The sequence below is a fragment of the Colobus angolensis genome, unplaced genomic scaffold (genome assembly GCF_000951035.1).
Source record: "Colobus angolensis palliatus isolate OR3802 unplaced genomic scaffold, Cang.pa_1.0 Scaffold394, whole genome shotgun sequence".
Lineage (NCBI taxonomy): Eukaryota > Metazoa > Chordata > Mammalia > Primates > Cercopithecidae > Colobus > Colobus angolensis.
Genome location: NW_012117310.1, coordinates 1020175 through 1045468, shown reverse-complemented (window position 1 = coordinate 1045468; position 25294 = coordinate 1020175). Strand labels below are relative to the sequence as shown.

Genomic DNA, 25294 nt, shown 5'->3' with positions numbered 1-25294 from the left:
CCCCACTCGCGGGCTGGGGCGACGGGGGCTGGCGCGAGGCGCACGGAGCTCACCAGCTCTCCCCGCCCTCTCCGGGGACAGGAGGGGGCTGACTGGGGCGGCGGGGTCCGGGAGTGGCGGGGCTGGCTCTCATCAGTTCTGCTGCCACCTAGTCTGCCGCCTGTCGGGAGGCGGGCGGGGGTGGGGCGGGAGCGCAGGCGAGGATTGAGACTCTTAAGTCAGGAGAAGTTTGCGCACAGCTTCACAGCTGGGCGAGCGCAGGAAGGCACAGGGAAGGTGAGCCTCCCGGACTTTGGGGAAGGAGAAAGCAAGCCTGGGGAAAGAACAGTTGTCTTTTAGCTGATAATACAACCTAGACTTGAGTCTGAACCATCTAAGACAGATTTAAAGTGTCAGAAAACCAGGAGAGGGGCAGAGAGGGAGGACAGAGACTAACGCAGTTTGCTCTCACGTCAAACTAGGAAAGTCAGCCCCCCAGCCTCTGGGTGGGCTGCGCCGCGCGACTGGCGGCCTTCCCGGGTTGGAGAGGTGGGCACGTCTGCCCCTCACCCTGCGGCTGACATCTCCTGCCCATGAGATGGGCGCTGAAGCTTGAACTCCTGAATCCCTGGAGCCACACCTGCGAACGCCCTTCGCTTCTATTGAGCTGTGCCTGGCCGCCCAGTGACCGAATTCCAGGTAAGGAGGGTCTGGAAATGAGCGGGACTTAAGGATTTGGGGTGTCCAAGGGATGTTTAACAGTGCAGGGGCGATAGGCACCTTGGTTTTTAATTATAGAACTGCGGTTTGATTGTGGTGCTTGAGGTTCTCATGTAGGGTCAGCTAGGTCTCAGATGCTTTACTTTACCCTTAATAAAGAAAAAAGAACAATAGGTGTCCTGGGAAGAACCAACAACTTATGGTTTCGTATTGAAGAATCTTTTGATTTCTTGTGACTTTTACTATGTTGTTAATATCAATTTTCCCTAAAAAGTTTTATTCTCCAACTTATTGGGTAGGAAAACTACGGGGGATAAAGTTGTGAATTTTCCCAAAGAGTGTTTATTAACTGACAAACAGATAATACCGGCATCTATAAGATGTGTCATGGTTGTTCTGGATATTGGAAATGAGCACAGTAGTGAATGGAGTTGCTTGTTAGGTCATGTTTTACAGAGAATTATTTTCCAACAATCATTTATGCATAGCAGCCATTCTTCACACCTATTAGGAAAAATATGTTGTGTGCATAGTTTCCAAAAGAGTACTATTTTTCATGATGCTTTTCCCAAGTCTGGGTGAAAGACATCAAGAAAAGCTGTGGGAAATTAATTCCTTTATTCAAAACATTCATTTTCCTTGAGGTCCAAGCCAAAAATCAACAATACAATTGAGGTTAGTAAACTACCATACTGACTTTATTTAGCAAATCTACCTAAGCAAAGTTTTATATGAAAGCTTTAATCTAATATTATGTGATATATGCAAGAAGAGAAGGCAGTGTTCCACTTGCTGATCTTCAGGAGACCCTATTTCCTGGCTGTGGTTAACCAGAATCAAGTTTTCTGTGTAAGGCTATTTGTTTAAATTATTCGGTGATTGAAAGTGAAATGTTCAAAATAAGTCAGAGTTTTACAAAGTAGTTCTTAAAGCTAATCTTTAAATTACAGAGGATCTGAGTTTGAGTCTGTATTAAATGATCATAGAAAGCAAATATTTTGTGTATTTTGGCCAGTTGGCTTACCATTAAGGACAAAGTAGGAATGCTTTTAGTGTTATGGAATTTATAAAGTGTAATTTCTAATAGCATATTGCTAGCCTATGAGTTCAGTAGTAAAAGAACTCAGCTTTAAAAAGTTGAGATTGCTGGTTATACACTAGTATTACAAGAGAAACTAAGGTGATTAGATGTGTAAAACTTTTATAGTTTAAGTTGATATTCTCAGTGGATACTAATTTCTACTCAATATTTCAACATAGCTCAAAACATCCATCAGCTGGGATTTGTTCTGGTTGAATGCCTCTAACCCGTAGTTTATTTTATGAACTATAGCCCAAGAATAATATCTGGTCATATTATAAAATGTTCTAAGTTTATTCACTGACTACATCAACACAATAAGTAAATAAGTAATCTTCATTATAACTAGTTTATAAGAACATATAAATAATCTTAGAGTTGTTTTGTTTCATGATTCTCAAAGTTAAAAAGAAATAGCTGATATAAATACGGCTTCTGTTTCTCATTTTGAAACCGGAGGTAATGATTGATGGTGGATGGAGAGCATTTGCTCTAATCAGTTGAAGAAAGGGAGCTAACTATTAGTTTAGTTGTGCCATGGCAATTCTGTTCTTGATGAACCTCTCAGACTCTGTCAATGTTAACATGAATGAAAATAATATCTATTGTTGGTTTTTATTAGAGTCCAAGTGAGATGGAAATAGGAGACAGGTAATGTTTTCAATGATAATCTAAACCAGTATTCTCAACTCGGGCTGCAAATTAGGGTTAATAGGAGAACTTTCAAAAAATATGGATGCCCAACCTTACCCCAATTCAATTAAATCAGAGTATCTGTGGAAAGGGTCTGCAATTTGATGTATTTCTTTAGGTGATTGTAGTACGCAACCAGGACTGAGAGCCTCTGACCAAGAGGGTTTCCACCAGACTTGGTAGAACTCACTGATGTTGGAGGCTCTTGATAAAAATAAATGCTGTTTGTTATATTGCTGGTCAAATAGATTTTTCTTTTTAAAAAAGAAATACATATGTACAAACATACATATATATGTGTAACTTGATCTTACAATTAGAAGAAAAATATTTTAATATTTGATGTTAGATATTTAGACCATAATAGCTTCTCGGAAAAACATTTTTTATCCAGAAAACAAGCTACTGAGTTTGAAGTTGATCTGCCCAACCAGAAAATGCTTTAGCAAATGAACTCTAGCTTTGAGAGATGTTGAAAATAATACTTGATGAAACATACAATTTCATCTCCTTTTGCTTAAGACCTGTATGATGTGTAAGGTACAAATACACTTTCGAAAGGGGAGAAAGAGAAAAATAGCATCATTCCCCTTGGCACACTAACTACCATATACCCGGTGCCAATGATAATCTAGTACTTGTATAAAAATTATGTTTTAAACTAAGAGTAGCCTTGTGAGTTACAAGCTATTATTATGATTTTATGTTTGAGGAAATTGAGGACCCATTAGGTTAATGAACTTGCTCAAAGCCACGAACCAAATAAATTAAAAATATATTTGAACCCAGGTCTTTTTAAGTTCAATGATGGATTACATTACATATTTATATGCATACTTATATTTTTTACATCTTAACAGCAGCATTTATTTAAAGATAATATAAGTTAAGAGTACAAATTCTGTCACAGCTCTGCTTGAGTTTGACTTCTGGCTCCATAACTTTCTATTTGTGTGATTTGGGCACATAATGTAACCTCTCTGTGCCTCAATTTTCTTTGTAGAATAAGAATTAAATAAGTTAATGTTTGTAAAGTATTTGGGTAGGTGTCTGGTGCATGGTAAGTTCTATGTAAGTGTTATATTTTTTAAAATGTCATTCATTCAAAAAAATTTTGATTGTTATATGCCGAGCATTGCACTAAGCCTGAAGAGACATAGACAAATAAGTCATATCCCCATCCTCAAGGATGTCGTGTCTGGTAGAGAACGAGAAATACATAAGTAATCATCCCAATCAGGTATGGATCTTTCACTTAATTAAAAGCATCATTTCTGTGACAACTATGTGCTTTTCAATGTGAATGTGATCTTCTAGAGCTTCATATAATGAGTGTTATAAAACCAAGTGATAAGATTTTGTGTTTTCATAATGATACTAACTTGTTTTCAATTCTAGTATCAAAACACAGAAAATCATATTAACATATGTTTCTGACTTCCCTTATACGTTTAGAAAACCAGCGATATGGAGAGGTTTGAGGTCTTTAAATTTTTATGTTAAAAGTGAATCACGAAGATAGAACATTGGAGAAGAATCAGTAGAAAAAATGTTATCAGTATCTGTTGCTCAATACTTCTAACAGTAATTTTCTTGAATTGGCTTTTCAAAAACAGTGTTTTCTGATTAGAATGTAGTTTTGTTTTGTTTTTTAAGAAAAAAAATGTTTCAGGGAAGAAAGAGTGGATCACAGAATACAGAAAAATGTCCCTAATACAAGTTGGCAAGGCAACATATACCTCATTGAAGCTGGCGGCACTTCTTAGCCTATGCCTGCAGCTCTGCACAGCTGCCTGGTACCTCCGGGGTGCCAGGGGATACCTGAGGTATAAGATTCTGTCTTTGTTAAAAATTGAAGTCTTGCCTTATTTGAAAAAATAGCATATAAATTGGTATTCTTTGTACCAGAATAACACATATAATCTAAACCTAAGGAGTTACCTCTCAAAGAAATAAAGTACCTGGTTCAGTGAAATATTTGACTATTCCATTTCACTAGAATTTATGTTTAATTATTTCAGTAAAATTTATGCCTTTCCTCTCTCTTTTCAAGTCTCAGGCTACTTCCAGATTTTCCCATGGATACTACATATTTCTTCCTCTAAGTATCACTGTCACACCTCTAGTTTAAGTTTTTGTTATCATTAATAAAATACTTATTCTCCTAATATTCAGTCACATTAAGTTTCTTTGTGCTGAATTCAGTATTATACAACATGGTTAGACTTGCTTTCTAATCTCTAATTTTGTCCCCTTCTGTCCATAATTTTTCAGTGATTGTCCAAAGACAGCAAGACTTAGAACTCCTCTTCAGCCCAGTATTTAAGATGTTTCATGGTATAATCCTAGCTTAGCTTTCCTATCCAAGTCAGGTAGAAAACCTCAACAGCTCCTTAATTTTAGTTCTGAAGCTGTAGTTACACTAGAAAAACTGACTCCTGATTTGGAGTCCATTCTTCACTTTCAACCCTGTGCCCTTGCGTGTCAACCTCAGTCTATATTCTTCTGCCTCAAAATCGATGTGTGTGTGTGTGCTTGTGTGTGTGTGAGTGTGTGTGTGTCCCTTTACATCAATGGTTCCATTGCAGACCTGCTTTTCTTTGGTTTTCATGTCTTGCTGCAACCCTAGTCTCACTCCCTGACCTTTATTTGCCCGGTAGTTCAGAATTCATCATTTCAAATCTTACCTTCTTCCATCCTTAAAATGTATTAATCATTCTCCCGTAACACATCTAACAAATTTCCATCTGAATAGCTTTGCTCATATATTAAAACTCAATACATATGTACTAAGTGCCTATTATGTCCTAGTCAAGGGATATTGTGACAGATTACAGATCCTAGTTCCATGGGGACTGGAAGAGACAGACAAACCAACAAACATTATGCAGCCCTGTAGTAGGTATTCCAGTAGAGAAATGTCGTGAGGGTGTCTAACCGGACACCTAACCTGGGCATCAGGGAAATTTTCTAGGGAGGTTACCCAAAAGGGGATATGTTTCAGCATTGAAATGACAGAACAGAATGAGCTAGATAAGGAGGGGAAAAAATGAAGTGTTACAGGCAGGACACTAGATTGTGGATTCAAACAACATGGTGACTTGGGGAAACCACAGGTATTTTGGTTGCCCCAGCAGGGTCTAAAGGACACAGATTATACACAAGGAAGCTTGCATGCCTACCATACTAAAGGGTTTGCATTTTATCGGGAAGATAGTAGATAGGGGTCCTTGAAGGAGTTAATATAGGTTTCTGAAATAATCAGATTTGCCATTTTGGTAGATCACTCTGGTGGAAAAATAAGAGGCATATTAGATTGAAAAAAGGAAGGATACAGATTAACTGGACACCCGCAGTCTTGCTGCAGTGACAGAGGGAAGAATCAATTAGGCCTCCTTGTTGGAGATAGAAAAGGAAAAAAAAATCAGGAAATTATTTTAAAGGTAGATTTTGTAGGATTTGGTGAACAATGGAAATTACAGGTGAGATGAAAGAGAAAAATTGTATGATGAATTCCAGGCCTCTTTCATAGATAATAAGAGAGATGTGATGTCATTCACCAAGTCGGGACGAGGAATATTTTGGAGAGGGAAGATAAATAGTTGAATTTGGAGGAAAAAAAGTAATATCTTTGGCTTATCCATGTGATGATATTAAGTAGAAGTAGATATAGAAATTAGTGCCTCAAGAGAGAATTTTGTTCTAGACATGTAAATTTAAGAGACATAGCGAATCTACTTCAGCTGACAGCATAGGAATAAAGCATATTATCTCTGGAGAAGTAAAAACAGGGAAGAAAGAAAGAAAACATACAGGAAAAAAGTTAAAGGTAGAAAATTAAAAGAAAAGTAAAACATCCTGGAAAACACAAATATTTAAAGGGAAATGGAAAACAATCCTGTAAAGAAAGACAGAGATGAAAGACTACAGGAGAGAGAGAGAGAGGAGAGAGAGAGAGACAGAGAGAGAGAGAGAGAGAGAGAGAATGTAATTTTATGGAAGCCAGGGAGGAGAAAGCAAGCACTCATGCGGGATGTTACCAGTAGATCAAGTGGGATAAGGGCTGAGAGCTCACAATTGGATTTAATTGAGAGCAATTTTAGTCATGAGTTGGGTGGGGGTCGAGAAATAAATGTGAAGTGAGGAAATGGAGACACTGATTGTACACAATAATTTCAATCAGTTTGAGACGCCTGCCTTACTTTATTTTCTCTTTCTGAAAGGTGCAGTCTCCTAAAGCTTAACTTACATGCTGCTTCCTTCTTTTTAGTCTTTCCTGGACAGCGTTTAATTCCCCCAACCAAGATGTCATATCATATCATGATTGATATCTCTTGTTTTGGAGTTTCCAGAGGTCCCACGCATGTGAGCTGTGTGTTTGTGTATGTACGAATATATAGGTATATATTAAATACCCATGTATTATGTAAAGTATTCTTCTCTGTTGCTATGCATTCATTGAAATAATTTTCTCAATCTCTTTATTATGACAGTGTATTGGGGAAAAAATGAGTTTCTAAGCCTCTGCCCTCAAGAATAATGATCTGGAAATTCTAGTATTTCTGCATATACCAAATATTTCCCAGACTGTTTGTGTACTTAAAAGTTGCATAGAGCAGTCATAAAAAAAGGATGAGTTCATATCTTTTGCAGGGACATGGATGAAGCTGGAAACCTTCATCCTCAGCAAACTATCACAAGGACAGAAAACCAAACACGGCAAGTTCTCACTCATAGGTGGGAATTGAACAATGAGAACACTTGGACACAGGGCGGGGAACATCACACACCTGGGCCTGTCGGGGCTGGGGGCTGGGGGAGGGATAGCATCAGAAGACATACCTAATGTAAATGACGAGTTGATGGGTGCAGCAAACCAACATGGCAAATGCATACTTATGTAACAAACCTGCATGTTGTGCACATATACCCTAGAACTTAAAGTATAATTAAAAAAGAAAAACCTTTTTATAAAAAAGTTGCATCGATAAATTTTTCAGGACAAATATAGCAATTTTTGAATCACAAATTATACCATTTTATACTTGTTTTATGGTGGTTTAATCTCCCTTTTGTATTGTAGATAGCTACCTGCTAATTTTTCTTACTTCTCTACCAGATTACAAAGAACAGAGTTATCATTTATTTCTTTGTCCCAGCATATCCATGAGATGCTCTCTTCTCTTAGAGAAATGAGTTAAAACTTCCCTAAATGTGTCCATAAATAGAGTTTTTTTTTCTCCTGCAGTGATTCTTGCCACACTGAGGCTTAAAGTTTTCTTGTTTTAAGGTATCAACTAGCTGTTTCCCCAGAGCTTTCAGGTATTTATCTGTAGTACTTCCTCCAAACCAATAATTCATTCATATTCTTAACATCCATTCTTCTATTTTGGGTTTGAGTTGGTTTTCTTTAGTGAACATTTAAAACATAGCACGCATGTTCAGAACATAGTATTCAGTTTAATCATGCAGAACTGTTACAGCCCTCTGCTCTCTTAATCACAAAGTCATGCCTCTATTTCTCCTCTGCTTCTAGGACTAGGCTGGAGCTACTTAGGTGGTATTTATGCCTCTTATAGGCAAGAAAAAAAACCCAAAAAAACATTTTTCCTTCTCATTTTCCCAATGTGGATCCAAGCCCTGAAAGCAATTAATCCTAAATTGTTTGAGTAGCTAATCTCTTCTCTAGTGAGGTGTTCATAAAGTCAACACAGGTAGCAAGGGAAAAAGAAGGAATCAAGTTCACAAATAATAATATTTTTTAAAGAAAGCGTTGCTTTTTGAGATTTCTTCTCTAGTGAGGTGTTCATAAAGTCAACACAGGCAACAAGGGAAAAAGAAAGGAAAATTGTACTGCTGCCAAATTTAAATTTTAAATTGACTTGACTCATCCATTAATTAACCCAACTTCCAGCTTAATTATTTGTTTCTAACCTTAAGTCTGACTGACAGAATTCTTTCAAGTATAAGGATGTATCATAGAAAACATTGGTGTTTATGGACATTGGAATGGAATCAAAGGCCCAAGATTCACAGAAGTTCATGGCACAGGGTACATAGCAATGCAAATTGCTTTAGCACCTTCTTCCCTGGGCATACTACAGGACTGAAAGGTCAGAATGATATTAGACCACTTTTTCATTACTAACATCACATAGACTGCAAAGGTGGCACTAAAGCAAAATCCCAGCAAAATGGTGAATGATCCTTGCTCGAGGGCCAATTTAGAAAAAAATAAGAATTTACTGGGTGGCTTCTTTTCCCATTCAAAATGAAAACGATTGTATTGCATCCCATGAGGAAAATACATATTCTTCAAATTAGATGTGTTATTTTAGTGAATACAAGGTCAATGAGAAACTTAGCATTTCTTCTCATCTACTAAAATATTAATATCTGGGCATATTTGAAGAGTAGCAATGTGGAGTCCACAAATATCAAAACTGGAAGCTATGGTCTGCATTTTAATTTGTTAAAGAGGTATTTCTAGCATTTGAAGTAATGTCATATATCTTCTTGATAACTAATATTTTACCCTTATTATTATTCAGGAGCCCAATGCATTCATTAAAGAGGAGACTATGGCAGAGATGACGTATTTTCCAACCAGGAGGTAATACTTCTGCCATGAGAACTCCAGCCTTCTGACTCCACATCTAGTGCTCTCCTTAAAGGAACTACAAAGCTGCAGGGAGCCATAAGTGAATGCAGAAAAATATGTGCATTAATGTACTTATAGATGACCTCAAAGACAGTTAAACACATGAATAAGAGTGGCTCTGCATTACATTGTATAAGAGGCAGAACTTGTCTCTCGTGTCCCCTCCCCTTCTCCTAGTTTGTCCTGCACCTACCATTTTATATACCATTCTCATTTATTCTAGAAGCTGGCCTTCCCAAGGAAAAGCCTCATTGTTTGAATCCTTCCACAATATCTCTCTCAATCCCCATTGCCCCTACTTCAAAATTAATTACTTTTATTTTGCCCTATTCCTACAACGCCTGCTTTCTGCAAAGTAGGACATAGTGAAGTAAACACTGACTACCTTTAGGAAAAAAAAAAAAAAAATGGCTGTGCAGTGGCCCATCTCCTGTAATCCCAGCACTTTGGGAGGCTGAGGCAGGTGGATTGCCTGAGGTCAGGAGTTCGAGACCAGCCCGGCCAACATAGTAAAACCCCATCTCTACTAAAAATACAAAAATTTAGCTGGGGGTGGTGGTGTGTGCCTGTAATCCCAGCTACTAGGGAGGCTGAGGCAGGAGAATTGCTTCAACCTGGGAGGTGGAAGTTGCAGTGAGCCAAGATAGTGCCATTGCATTCCAGCCTGGGCAACAAGAGCAAAACTGTATCTCGGAAAAAAAAAAAAAAAAAAAGTGTATTATCAATGTTAATGATGTGTTATTTGATCAAATGTGTTTGAGTCTTTATTCTCAAACTTGAAGAAGCTTTATACTAAACTTAAGCATGTAAAAAGTTTAATATCCACTACCTCTAAGGTAGGCAGACCACTGTCGTCTATCACTTGGACTACTCCAGCAACCTTCCATCTGACCTGCTTGCCAGCACTGTGTCCTCCCCACACATTCACCACTTAGTACCCAAAGTACTCTCTTTCTGGTAGATTCTCAGAAATTAAGTGATAGTGTGGACACTGATTGGAAGATAATCTAAACAGACACAAGTGTGAAACTTTGATCAATCCCTGATTCCCAGAAATGTATAATTTCTACTTTCTAAAAAAAAGTAAGTTGTGAAAACTTTCCAGAAAACTCGGATATGAAATAGACATTGAAATATTTCAATAATAGCAATAATGGTAACAATAACTAACACATAGCACTTACTATGAGCCAGTAATTTTCTATGCCTTTTATCAACTTCAATGTATTTTAATTTCACAGCCACCCTCTGAGGTAGGTACTATTGCATGCTTTTACTCACAAGGAAACTGAAGAACAGAGAGGTAAGTAACCTACGGAAGAACACGCAACTAATAAGATGGATTTGGAAATGAACCAAGGAGGTCTGACTCCAGTATGTAAGTAGATCAGAAAAGGGAAGTGTGCTCATTATAAATGCATGACAGCCAAAGCTCTGTTGTTAGGATATAAAATGTTTTTCAGTTTTGCATTTTGTGTGCGTTTGAGTAGCAGATCCGTGGATAGAAAGTCAAGAGAATTAAATAGTGATTTTTCTTATTTATTCTAAATATTAACCTCTGCAGCTGTCATGGGATATACTCAGGCTTATAATATTCCACTCTGCATTGTGGTTTACACAAAAGGGAAATTGTGCTTTGCCAGGTTGACATCCCATTCATAAAAATTAGAGTCAAATGCAAAAACCTAATCTGCTTTACTGTTTTAAAGGTGCAATTTCTACTAACAAAATGCAAAACACAACTCTTAGCAAAACATGGCTTTAAATAGAATTTCAAAACTAATCTTTGATTACTTACATGAAAATTAGTCAGAAACCCATGGTATGTGTGGTTTTAATGATGTGGAGAGAGAAAGAGTGATCTAAAAATGGCAAGAAAAAAATACATTGAATTTTAATTAGGCTAAAAATAGTCAAGTTTCCTATTCACTCACTTGGAAATGATGAACTTTCCAAGATCTATTTTGGAGCATGGCGACTCTTTTCCATGTGTTCGAAATGGTCTCATTTCCCTATATGATGACTGCCTTGGCAGTCTGTGTACTTGTGCAATGGGAGGGATCTGTTCTGATACTTAAAGGAAACTTTGTGTGTACCTCCATGTTCAGGCTACACAGCCTTTTGCAAGTGACTTTTATTTACTATCTCTAATATTTTTAAATTTATTTACCATATTTGAGGTTATTTTCTTTTCTAATTTAATTTTAGCTCTTTTGTTTACTGTTTTTAAATTTTTCATACGTTCTATATTTGCACATGCCTTAGTCTAAAGCTTTTTCCCTTTCATTGCTCCAGCTCATTTTAAGAATAACAAAAGAAAGAATATTGATCTCAAACCTTAACTGCTTACATTAGATTATCCAATTTCCCCATGAATTAGAAAATTGTTAGGATATTCTTTATTGAAGAACCAAGATTATAGTAATACAGGCTGATTTTATCTGTTTGTTTTATTCCATCACTGTCCAGAATCTTCCAACTGGCCAGATTTTGCCACACATTAAATAAAAGGGAGGTTTGGGTTCCAGATATAACCGCAGTGATGACTAGTGGGCAATAGGTGTAGGAGATAAATGCACCATGGTTGACTCCTAGAATTGTCCAGGACACCTGAAAATATAAGCTTATGCAGGAGAGAAAGCAAGTATATCTGGTCTAACCATCATTCATATCCAATAATGTCTTCATTGTTTTTTTTTTGTTGTTGTTGTTCCTTTTTATAATACTTGTAAGTAGAGCTTCAGAATAGATATTGGTCAGTCTTTAAGTGAAAATCATGTATATGTTTTGCTTTTAACACTATTATCAGGCTTTTGATACATACCAAGTTATGTACAAACATGCATTACCTCATTTAGGCTCCACAGCAACTCTGAAAACTAGGTACTTTATCTCAGTTTTACAGAATATGAAGACTGAAAATCAAAGAAGCTAAATAAATTAATAATCATATGAAATGAGAATAAAAATAATAATTACTAATAATAGTGTTAATAAGTTAAATTTAAAACTAACATTTGTTGAGGGCTTAATATAAAGATTCTTGGATGAATCATTCCATTTAATTCTCATAATAATCATATTATTATGAGACTTACCTGATTTATTGTTATACCCATTTTAACTCCAGGAAATGATGAGGCTTAGAGACATAAAGATCATACAAGCAGAAGCAGAGGCAGGATTTAAACCTAAAATACCTAACTACAGAGCTCACGGTCTGAATCGCAGTCCTATACTCCTACTAAAGACAGAGCACACATTCTTACTCAGGGCCTGTTTGCTGAACAGCCTGTGATTTTTCAGGGTCTCACACAGCTTTTAATCTAAAACAGTGGTTCTCAAATGTGGTCTAATGAGCCGTGCTGATCCATGACAGGGTTTCGGGATTTCACTGTCTGGCAGCAAAATAAAAAGATAGAAGATAATTTTAAGAGTTTTTCTTACCATTAAGTATATTCAATTTAAAGAATCACACTTGGTTCTGGGATTATATCCTTTCTTTTCTGGATCAAAAATATCCCTTCTTTTTATCTAATGACGGTGATAGTTGATGATAGTATATTTTTAAACTTTTTTAATTAAAAGTTATAACTTTCTTAACCGTATGTCCCCTGCCTCACACTGTGGACAACGGAGAAGGAATTGTATTTATTTACTTGGAAAATTTAAAAATCTGGGCTCTTTTGAAAAAGCAAAAATGCTATTAGGGAATGAAGGGTGGTATACAAAGCAACCTCTGTAAGAGTGTCCAAGATTAAGCCTTATGCTAGTCAGTACCATTTTATGGTTTTTAAGGAATTTTCAATGATGCAGGTTACACTTGAAAGAAAATGATGCTATTAATGTATAAATATATTTTTACAGAATAGCACTGTTCAAATACAAAACACTTAAGTTTTGGCTGAGTCATGTGCCTGCAACCTACTAAGTGCTTTCACATTCAGCATCTCATTTGATCTGCACCCAACATTCCGTGACACAGTGCCACTCTAACAGAAAGGAAATGCAACAGGATATACTTCTTATTAGTATTATTCAACCTCTCTTAGCCTCAGTTTCCTTTTAGGAATGAATTGTTTCTATCTTAAAGGATTATTTCATGGATTTTAAATAATGTAGGAAAACTTTGGTCATGGCACAAGGCTTATAGCAGTAAATAACTGCTATCTATTGTTGCAATTATTATGATCCTCATTTTACAAATGAGAAAACTACAACTCAGATTAAAGCATTAGTTAAACTAGTCCATCTGGTTAAGTGATGAAGTTGGAGCTTGAGACAAATTCTATCTGCATCCCCCAAGCTTCTTTTGGTTATCACTCACCCACAGTTCTATATGAATCCCAAACCTTCTCTTCACTATCCCACACCACAATTTTAGTAATGGTTAGAAGCTGAGAAATGCCGCTGATTTAAATGTGCCTCCACCATTCTGTAGATATGTGTCTTTGATGTCTTTGTCCACATGGTCACAGCAAATAAACTTTTCAGCAGAAAAATCAAATAAAATTTAAAATGATTCATTGTACATATCAATCCAATAAAGGTTGCATTAGAACAAATAGAAGTATAAATTAAAATTGTAAAGCTTTTCAGATGATCTGAAAAGTAGGATCCTACAGTGCATAAAGGAGGCCGTGGCTGAAGGTCACCAGTTTAAGGGAAGATAAAATTTGAAAGTGGACCAATAATTTTTATATCTATAAAAGATACCTCAATGTATAATAGATGTATACCAGCAGATATATTTTTCAAAATTGTAGATACCAATAGTCAGTGTGCTTATTTATGTTTATTTTGTTTTTGGTTTAAATTACCTAGAGAGTGACATCATCTCTCTAGGGTAGAACATTGTTTTAATTGTCAATGGAAAATTAGAAAAAGTGGACATGTCACTGATTCCTTAGTTAAAAGCTTTATTTTCACCATAATTCTAAGGAATAAACAGTTTCTGTCTTTTTAAAGAGAAAGCAGAAGTATGACATAGTTCAGTTCTCAGAGGGAGAAAATGAGGAAGGAAAAACAATCTCTTTTCCTTTCTTTTAGAGGGCTTTATTTTTATCTTACTGTAACATACTCATTAGGGTCCTATCTCTTGTTTTGAGCTCATCAGAGATTTGGATTTTAAATAGTTATTTCTAATATATTCAGAGACAAGTAAATACTGAATATACATGGTGTTGTGAGAATGAGCATCACAAACTTAAAGGATTTAACAGTTATTAAGTCTCATACCTTACTGTTATTTAGGGTGCAAATTTGCAGCAGAGAGATTGTTACATGTTTTGTCAGCCACCAGACAGAAAGGATAACAGAGCCGCGATCTCCAAAGGAAAGTTGAGTTATAAGAGACTGGAATACCAGTGAGAAGTATAAGAGAGTGGGTGGGAGATAATGTTTGAGAATCTCTTTTGCTGCCCCCAATTTATGAAAATGGCTTGAAAATATTTACAGTCAAAGACCGAAATATTTCCTCAAAGATTAGCTTTGCTCCATTAAAAGTAATGAGTAGAAATATTAAAAAAAAAAAAAAAGTTTTAAATACCTGAGTATCTTGCCAGCAACTTAACACTACTGTTAAAAGTGAGGAGAGACACAGCTTTCATCATTGGGACTGCAGGTTTATTTCAGGTAATGGAAATATTTTGGATGAAATAAGAGATTGACTAATGACACAAATAAATCATTCTGCTAAGCTACAAAAGGGCAAAGGTCTTTGTACATAACCCAGGAGGGTGTGAAAGGCACTTTTTAATAGGCAAGCTGTAGAAAACCAGATTGGCCTGGTTCTGCTGAACAGCAATCATGTAAACTGATTTGTTGCATCTTAGGGACTGACGGGAGGGAATGGAAAAGTTTTGGTTCCTCAGTATCTAATTGGTTCCTCTGTGCATGAATCTGGGTAAGAAAGAGGTGTGATAGAAGCTTGCCTAATGTGCCTACTAATTTTTAAAGTTACAATTTGCTGCCAGTCTTACCATATTTTCTCAAATAATTTTTCCCACTTCCCTTTTATCCTCATGACATGGAAGTTGATGACAGGGACAAGGATTTTTTGTTATTTGACAGATTTTTAAACCTTCCATGTCATCCCAACACACTGCTCTCCTTGCTGCACTCAAGTGGTGGTTTTCTCACTTTAATCAGCAATGGAATCACCCGAAGAGCTTGTCAAAACAGATTGCTGGCTCCACTCCCAGAGTTTCTGATTCAGTCTAAGGTGAGGCCCAAGGATTTACATTTCTAGTAAGTTCTCAGGTCATTTTGATGCTGTTGGTCAAGCTATCAAACTCACATTCCTTCCTAGGGATTTCATTTGACATACTCTCTTCCCCATCCTTTCCACAGTTCAAGGGGTTTTGAGTGAAGCATTTCAAATTCTTTGCTTCATCACTACCCATGTCTCTAGTATTTTCTTTTCTTCCAGTAATTTCTTTCCAATATTCCAAATTTATATGAGAAAGAACTGTGTAAATAAGGGGAAAAAAAGTTGCTTTTTTCATTCCAGTTAAATGATGATAAATACAATAAAAAGAGTCTTTGTTTAAACAACTATCAAGAACAACAAGACATGTGAAACCTACCATTTTCCTCTCAACATCTCTACTGATTCTTTGAGAGATACAGAGAAATAATAAAGCTCTATTTTCTTCAAATGGCATTCTTCTAACTCACTAAAGGTGAAAGTTCCAGGAAATATTTTTTCTTTCTAAAACAAATAGCAGAGTAAATAATGTCATTTTAAATAGTATAAATAAATAAACATCATCAAACCATGGTATACAAAGAAATAAAGATTCTACCAATATGACTGCTTTGAAAGCTACTACTACTGGAAAAATAATTTTATAAAGCGCAAGAATTGTTGTATTTCTTTCTGAAAATTGGATACAGGGCAGTAGGTAGGAGGGTATTTATATTTTTGTTTTATATTGTTTTCTGTATTCGTGACTAATTTCATCAATAAGAATTTTTAAGAAACAGCAAAAAAATAGGTGTTAAAAAAGACTATGAGATTTAAGTTTGTTTATTCAGCTCACCTAAATTGAGTGCCTAGTCTGAGCTAAGTATTATTTTAGGCAATTATAATAAAGACAAGGTGACATTTCCCTGAAAGCCTCTAAAGCACAAACTAGGTAATAAGCAAATAAACAAATATAACTAAAAGATTAAAAGGAGTTAGGGTCTTGCTTTTTCAAGGATGCCATGAAGCTGAAATAGCTAAAGTACTACAGTACTGACACAGAAACGGATAAATAGATTAAGGAAACAAAATAAAGAGTCTAGGAACATATCAGAATTTAGTATATGATAACATTGGCATTTTAAATCAGTGGCAAAATGACAGAAAATTCAAAACAGATATCTACCTTCTATCATACTCAGAAACAAATATTGATATACTAGGAGAAATACAAGATGATATATTTGTTATAATCTAGGTGTTATAATCATAAACATAACACAAAACCCAAAAGCCAAAAGACAAAGAGAGAATGAAAGACCTGACTATATCTAAATATAAAATTTCTATATGGTGATAATTTCTGAAAATAGTAATACGCCAACTAACAGCATGGAAAAAGTATTCACAATGTATAGAACAAATAATATTCATTGAACACATATTCTGTACCAAGCACCATTCTAAAAATTTACAATCACCGTGTTATTTTTAAGACTTAAGAAAAAAACTACCATTTTTTCTTGCATATGTTAATTAGCTTGATTTGGCCATTCCACGATGTATACATATATCAAAACATAAAGTTGCATACCATAAATATATATATAATATTAATTTGTCAATTTTAAAATTTTTTAAAGAGATAAAAACTATCAGATGTGTACTCTTATTATCCTCGTTTTATCGCAGTCTGAGAATTGGAGACATTTGGTAAAGTGCCAATCATCTAGCAAGAAAGAGGCATAACTGGGATTCAAATTCAGATCTCTCTGATTCCAAAGTTATTAAACACAGAGGTAAAAAGAGTTTCTATAAATTCAAAATAAGAAGGACAAAAAGTAGGAAGTCATGGAAGATGAACTGAATGGCCAAGGTAGTTATGATAAGACATTTAGCCTCACTAATAATCAAAGAGAAGCAGAAAATTTAGTATTGCTTGTGAAAATTACGTTTTCATTACAATAAAAATAGAACAGAAAAACTTGTTCATTCATAAATGCAATAAATATCTGTCCACTGATTAGCCCAAGTATAGTTTCCTTCCTATCAAGTTCTTGTTTATTAAGACATGTTTTTAAAAATATGATTTCAGATTATATGTTAGCTTTATGTTTCTACCTGTTTTAATAAACATATGATAAACTCAGTGCTGTGCCTAATCTATGCCACTTTGAATAATTACTGAACTGTACCAATAAACTATTTACCAAGTTTGGAATTCAATGTTTCCCATTTGATAAATGTTTGAAAGGGTAAATCCTTTCAAAACAACTGGAAGGTAGACATTCAAAATGCTTAGGTTTTTTTTGTTTTGTTTTGTTTCCTTCTCCATAAGTGACTTTTTGCAGTTTAAACCACTATCAAATTTATTTGGGCTGCTAACCCTAGTCCTTTCCTGTCTATTCCAGATGACCCCAGGAGTATGCAGTCTTGTTATTTCTTCCCTATAGCTAGTTTGAGAGTAATAAGTCAGCCCTTTTCTAGCATACTCACAGTCCCTCAGGACTCTGCATTAACTGTACCCACACTGTTTCAAGCACAGAAATGATAGGGCATTGCTGAAGCATGATCAGATAAAAATCCCCTTTCAGCTATCAAACCCTGTCCTCCTTTTATTCATCCAAGGAGTTCTCCAGTGCTGTGCAGAGGACTGACACATGAGTAGTATGTCTGTTTGACATTGCCTGTCATCTGGCTGGGACCTGCCTACGCAGAAGTTCCCAGCAGCCCTCAAGCCCAAGGGAGATGTAACCTGACAATTCCCTGTAACCAGCACCGCCAGTCCCCTCAGTGTAGCAGTTCAGTACACAGACTCTGGAGTCAGAGATTCTAAGATCAAGTCTTGGTCTTGCTAGTTACTGCCAATATGGCCTGCAAAAAAACAATTTAATTTTCTCATGCTTCAATTTTCTCACATAATCAATAGGGATGATCCTAGCTCTCAGAGTTACTGTGTCAATAAAGACTGAATGAGTAAGGTTCTCAGCACATGATTAGTGCAGAATAAGTGCTCAAATAATGATATTGTGTACTTTCTAAAATGACATGTACATATAATATATATATGGCCTGGCAATTTGAACATCTATCATCTTTGCCCTCAGAATTCTGCATTTATCCTATCCTGGAAAATGGGACTTCCCTTTGGAACATAGTGCTTAGATTAAACTGGAAATAAGCCTGCTAATGGCTCTTAAACTTTCTGCTCTTCCTAGTGTGCTATTGCTGGACTCTGTATTGCTATAGTCCTTTCCCACCCCTCCCTTCCATAGGTTTAGTTACCTTGTTCTCACAACCAGAAAGGGTTGTGATCATATAAATCCCTTGTTGGAAATGAATTATGACAGTGTTAACTTTGAGGTGTTAATCATTGAGTGTTAATCATTGAGGTCACTCATGCTGTCTAGCTTCTATCTTCTTTGATCTCTTTCCTTTCTTCAAGGAAAGTTTGCATATGTAAGATGATTCTTATTCTATAAGGAATAGAAACACATATATTCTAGCAAGTGTTGAAAACCTGACTTGCCAAACTCTAGGAAATAGAATTTCATGAGAAATAAATGTATTGTCTAACACATGACTTGTAATAGAAATGATGTTTCCAACAAAGCATATTTTATACATTAATTTTCATGATAACAACTTCTCATATAAAAAAATAAACAGGCAAAAGCAGTCTTATAGTAATTTGACAAACCCATGTGAAATGTCACAGTAAAGCAAAAAGTGGAGTACATATAGCAATGGCAGGTTTAATCTCTGACCCTGACAAGTTTAACAGTTAAAGTTTAAATCCAAATTTCTTAAACAAACTTACAAAAGCAGAAATGACAAGTAGGTTTCTTTTCATTGTCTACTCTAGATCTCTGCTTTGAGAAGGATGCTGAGGTCACATCTAAGTGCAGTGGGATTTAGTGGCATGTTAGAAGACAATATCTATCATGGCAATAGAGTGGGATGTGATAGGATTTGTATCATGTAGTTACCATCCCTGCTTGCTTTTGGATCACACAGACATCCTCTTGTATACTCAAATATGATATAAATTTGTGGAGAGGGAGAAGACACTAACATTTGGTGGAAGAGTACAGAAGATTAGTCTGAACCAAGTGCTTCTCAAAGCACTTCAAATGTACTAACTCATGGAATCATCATAATAAACACTATAAATATATGCTGTTATTAGCCCCATTTTCCAAATGAGGACATTGAGGCACAGAAAACATCAGTAGCTTGCCCAAGTGATACAGTTAATAATGAGCAGAGCTTATTGACAGAGCTGTCAGGAAATCTGACCCCACTCTGTGTCTTTACCACTTGTATTAATCTGCCTCCAAAGTTTGTTGTGCCAAAAAAAAAGGGTAAGTTTTCATTAACATCTTTCTACGGCATGCATTTTGTAAACCTAGCACCACAGAATGCTCATGTAACAAGGGATCTTGCTCATTATCTGGACCAAACTTCCATCTGTTAAAGGATCCTATCCTTAATACCCTGTACTCCTCAGGATCTCCCGGCTCTTCCCTTGTTGAGCAGCTCTGGAAACTCTTTGACATATTGAACCAAAATCTCCCTCCCTCTGGTTCGCACCTTTGGTGGAGCAACACAAACCAATCTACACTGTCTTCCACAGGATGAAAATCTACATCTTGTCAGTGAAATATCTCCACCATGGGTGAAATTTGATGAGAAGGGAGATAGCAGATTTTTTAAATAGCCCATAATTGAATAAAAGCTCATTTTATTTGAAAACTTTTTCCCTCTAAAATAACATGATGTATTTCGAAAGGAGAAGGTGTGAGTTCAGGTGTCTATTATGTAGCCAGACAGATGGATACGTTGTTGTTTTACCATTGCCATAAAAATAAGTGCTATGTTTATCTCATCCAGTGAGGAAGAATTTCTTGGGTCTTTCCCAAAAGTTGTGACATGTGTGACACAGAATATGGTCCACCATGTCCATCTGGACAAAATAAATCCCCTTTTTACTGGGAAGAACTGCTATGTAGGGAAGAGGAGAACTCTACTTGAGCATTTCTTCCTGTGAGCTCTGTCAATTTCTTGTTATTTGAGATTCACAAATTATCTTTAATACAACAATCTATTAATGTGCTATACTCATGTTTGGAGATAATGCTAATTAACAAAGAAATTAGACGTCTATTTATATCCTCTAGAGAACATTGGAAAAGGCCAAAGAGGAATAATTACAGAGATGTGGTTTAATATAAAGGTTTTATATCAAACGTGATTCAATCATACTCCTGGCCATGAAAGTGGCTTTGTAAAGATGGTGCTGAATAAAATATAGCCAATCAATGGGTTCACAAAGATCAGTCTTTGACCTTAGTTTTAGTTGAAATCATATTCATAGGCCCACTCATTTGTATACCAATGAAGCTGAATCTTAGCTTTAAATGACTTAACGTAAGACCTGAAACAGTGTGGCCTGGGAAAGGGCATCACATAAACTATCAGGACACCCGAGTTCCATCTCCAGCTCTGCCAACAGGTTTTGTGACTTTGCTAAGCTCATAATATTTACAGAGCAACTGTTTGGCTTTGAGAACTTGAGCTGGGCATTTTACCTTATTTAATTTTCATAGCCACTTTGTAAGTTAGGTAACCCATTTACCTTGTACAGATGAGAAAATTTAGTCTTAGGGGCTAATTAACAATGCCCAAGATCACTCAGCTGATAAATGGCAACTCTAGAATGTGATGACTCAAGCTTTTCTCTGCATTAAACTATTTCTATCCCTTCACTTCCTGAGTTTTAGTGTACATCTTTATAGCCATGAGGTCGACATGCTCTGCACATTCTTTGCCACTTTGACATTCTTTGATTTCAGGGTAAATATTTCAATATAATGTCCTGTTCTTTTCATTATGGTTATCTATTTCACTGCTGACAGACCTTTTTCTTAAGTTGTGTCATCTATATTGAAAATTTATTTCAATCATATTTACCAAAATATGAAATCTCTACTTAGATGGGCTTAACACACTATATCATCAGGATATAATTTCACATTTGTGAGATCTGTAAAATAAAGCAAAATACTGTAGAATTTGACTCCTACAGTCCAAAACTACAGATACCTTTGCTGACAGTAGAAGTCACTGGCACCTTCCATCCTCTCCATGCAGGAGATGCTCCCCACAAAGGGTGGTTCTCAAATTTGTTTCCCAAAGGGTCAGAGGGTGGTAGACCAGAAGCTCCTACAAAATTTTACCAAATTCCTCTTTACTTTTGCTGTCACTTTTGACCTAGTGCCTACAAATAAAGTTATTACCGTATTTGTGGAAATGGAACCGAAAACAACTGGCACTAAAAAACCCATGAAGAAGTTGTTGTTATGGTTGTTTGAACATTTAAGAATTGATAATGAGCATGTGAATAATGTAAGCAAAAAGCCCTCAGTAATAAATAGGGGCATCGCTTGTCAAATGAGTTGGAAAAGTTTTACCTGCGTACATCCAGAGCTTCATCCCTAACAAAGGCTCTTAGAACCCTCCCTGATGAAGTACGCGTTTCAAGTTCTTGAGCGCATTTCTTAGGAGTTGACAAGTCCTCCATTAGGTGGCGCAGTGTTAACACTCTGTTAATGGCTTTTTGCCTTTTTTAAAAAGAATTTTCTTTAACTTGTTTGAAAATCTCAGGACGGATATGCTTTTATACATGGTGTTTTCACATACACTCAGCATATTTACTCCATTTGTAGAAATATATTTTGAAATTACTAAGTAATTTGCAAGCTTTTATATCTTGTTTTGTGTTGGTTTGCTAATTTTAGACTCATTCATAATGGCTTCTTCCTTCAAATATTTAAATTATACATGTCTAATTATTTTTTCTTCCTCAGAGATAAGTAGAAGCACATATAAATTTAAAATATACCTTTAAATATTACAGATGTTTTTAGTAAACTTCTTGGAAGTGAAAATTTGCAGAAACAAGAATATCTGTGTTGCATTGCTAGAAGCTGGTATCACAGGTGCACTATTTGCAGTTGAATCATAGTAGTAGCTAAATAAACAACAAGAAGGTCACATGTACAAATTATGCAGATGATTCAGACAAAAACATCAATGCATTTTAGTTATTTGAATATATCAAGTAGGTATTTTGTCATTGCATTCAGATATTGTTCTTGTCTGATACCCTTTAGCAAAGGTCACAAAACTCTCTCTCTCTCATGTGTGTGTGTGTGTGTGTGTGTATGTGTGTGTGTGTTTCGCCCAAATGGAAATGCTTGGTTATAATTATTGTGAATTCCAAAAATACTAAAGCGGCCAACATTGACCAAATTGACAAGACACTTTTCTTTCCCTTTTTTTTCCCCCCTGAGACAGAGTTTTACTCTTGTTGCCCAGGCTGGAGTGCAATGGCATGATTTCTGCTCACTGCAACCTCTGCTTCCCGGGTTCAAGCGATTGTCCTGCCTCAGCCTCCTGAGTAGCTGGGATTATAGGCATGTGCCACCACGCCTGGCTAATTTTTTGTATTTTTAGTAGAGGCGGGGTTTCACCATGTTGACCAGGCTGGTCTCGAACTCCTGACCTCAGGTGATTTACCTACCTCAGCCTCCCAACTTGCTGGGATTACAGGCATCAGCCACCATGCCCGGCCTAAATTGACAATTTTCTTCACTAATTTTTCTTTAAAGGGAAAACAAAACGATATACATAGAATATGTAGTAAATGCCGTCTAACCAAGTCATTATTTTTAAAAATAAAACTGATTAAATATTCTATTCTAAATAAAAAATGATTCCACCTCATATTTTGACATATTGTTGTATTTAAATAAGGTGCAACAAATGATGAACTCTGTCATTTATGTTCTGAAGCAAATTATTGCATTTAATTATATTGCCAGTCTGATCTCTTCAGAAGATGAGATTTTTTGTGATTGAAACTGAATTGCCTATTTGTGCTGTTTAAAGCATTACTCTATCGGCAGCATGCGGTCATTTTGGATAGGTTAGCTCCTGGATAGCATCTCTTGAATGCACTTATCATGGTAATGTTTTAACACTGTTCATGGTGTTTACGTTTCAGTTAGGTTACAAAGACACACAGCTGCCCCATTGGCTTTGCATTTTCCATTAACTTTATTTAATAAGGTCTTCGTCAAGCCTTAACCCCTAATAGAGGAGGCTTATCTAGTTGGATTGCTTGAATGAATTTTAAAATCAAGGTCTCAATGTTTTTAATTTGATGTTTTCATTTTTGATACCTTAACCACAAATCCTAACCTAAAATTATTCTCCTGGGAAACTTTCTATAGAAAATCATGATTAACTTCATCTCTTAGTCTCCAGGGCAATTGTCTTTATGTTATTTAACACCAACTTCCTAAGCTGAGTATTTTAAATGGTTTAGAAATTCAGAATGCTCAGGAAACTGGAAAATTCAGTAGCTGAGAGGACCTCATTCTCCCTTTTCTATCAGATATCGCTTTTTTTCTCTCTACCTTCCCTAGTTGAGAAAAGGGAATAGACTTGAGAACTAAGATAATCATTTGAAAAATATGTTGTTGCCCTTAGTTATTTTAAAAAAAAAAAAAACAGGTCTAAGAATACTTTTTCGTCATTCAGATTTTAAAATTCCATCTGAATAAAGAGTTCAGCAGCTAAAATAATAAATGGTGATTATCCAACCCCTCCACTGTAAATATGAGAACATGAAGTCAGAAAAAGCTAAATGATCAACTAGACATCCTTCTTTGAATAATTGGCAGAAACTTAACAGTTAAAAATTCTATATCTTTTTTTGTCATATGCTGTAACTGTATTTCCATTTCCCTTCCTAAAAATAAAGAAATAACTTAAATCCAACATAATACCTTTTTCCTTGAAACTTTTTATAATCACAGCATTGCAATTCTCAGGGAAAAAAAGAAAAAAAAAACTGTATGAAAATTTAAATCTTAATAAAAGTCCCAGGGAATAAAACTTTAAATTCATAAACACACACACACACACAATTCTTCTGGATTGAATTATTACAAATATTATCAACTCACAATTGGCCAAGACAACATAACTACATTATGAATTCTAATAATTCCTAAGTATTTAAAGTAAAACTTTTTTACAAATGCTTCTCTTAATGAGATCAATGAAGTATTTTGTTTTGGGTTTTTCTTTTCCTGTTTTTCTTTATTTTAACTAGTTCGTGTATTCATGCTCAAAGATTATATTTTGCTAGAAGTACACAAATATTACCCTCACTTCTATTCATAATTTTGTTTTTTCTGACCTCAGTGCTGAAAAACATATTAATATTAAAAGTAAGTGAAATTGGAGTTTTATTATAGTTATTTCCCTTGGTTCTATAAATTTCTCCCTAGTTATATGTCAAAAATCACATGATGATTGATCATTAAGAATTATGTGTAATCGTTTTTCAGCTTAACAACTTATTTAGATCCTCCTGTAATTTTGTTGAAAGCAAAGAACTGGAAACCACCAGACTTGCAAAAAGCTTTGTTAACCAGTCATTAGAGTCATTCACTTTGCCAACAAGCCCTAGTGTTTGGAGCCAAGATGTTCTTTATATCCCCAAAATATGCTCTATCCAAGATGAGTGAGAGATGGGCTTTTGTGTTTTGTTTGTTCTTTTGTAAAGTGGGAGAAAGGTGTTTATGAACAGGAGTTAGAGAAAAGAGAGCTCCTCATACCTCAGACAAGTTGTAAGACAGATCAGTCTTAGGAAAGATAATATACAGAGATTTAAGAACCCAATAACTGACACTCAATACTACTCATATGCCCTCCCCCTTAGAAAGAATTTCCATAGACAGGGTTATGTGTATACCCATTTGAAAACCACTATCTTAGGGAAGTCTCAGGGAAGCAATGTTCTGAAGCATGAGGAGTGTGGCCTTGAAATAAACATCTGTTCTCATGCTTAAGCAATCAGGACAGTCCCATAAGCTCCTTTTTTAGGGGCAAACTACCC

The 25294-nt window shown here is 35.8% G+C and overlaps 1 protein-coding gene across 2 annotated transcripts in view; it reads left to right on the top strand.

Moving 5' to 3' along the window:
- Nucleotides 1-237: 237 nt before the first annotated feature.
- Nucleotides 238-25294, top strand: part of CALCR (calcitonin receptor) — a 154562-nt gene continuing 129505 nt past the window's right edge. The window contains exons 1-2 of one of the 2 annotated variants that reach the window (XM_011955066.1): nt 238-276; nt 462-678. In XM_011955066.1, coding sequence (XP_011810456.1) covers nt 573-678 — 106 coding nt within the window. In that variant the 5' untranslated portion in view covers nt 238-276; nt 462-572. Of the gene's footprint in view, nt 277-461; nt 679-14477; nt 14769-25294 lie in introns of those variants that run through there. The other variant, XM_011955069.1, reaches the window with a different exon arrangement.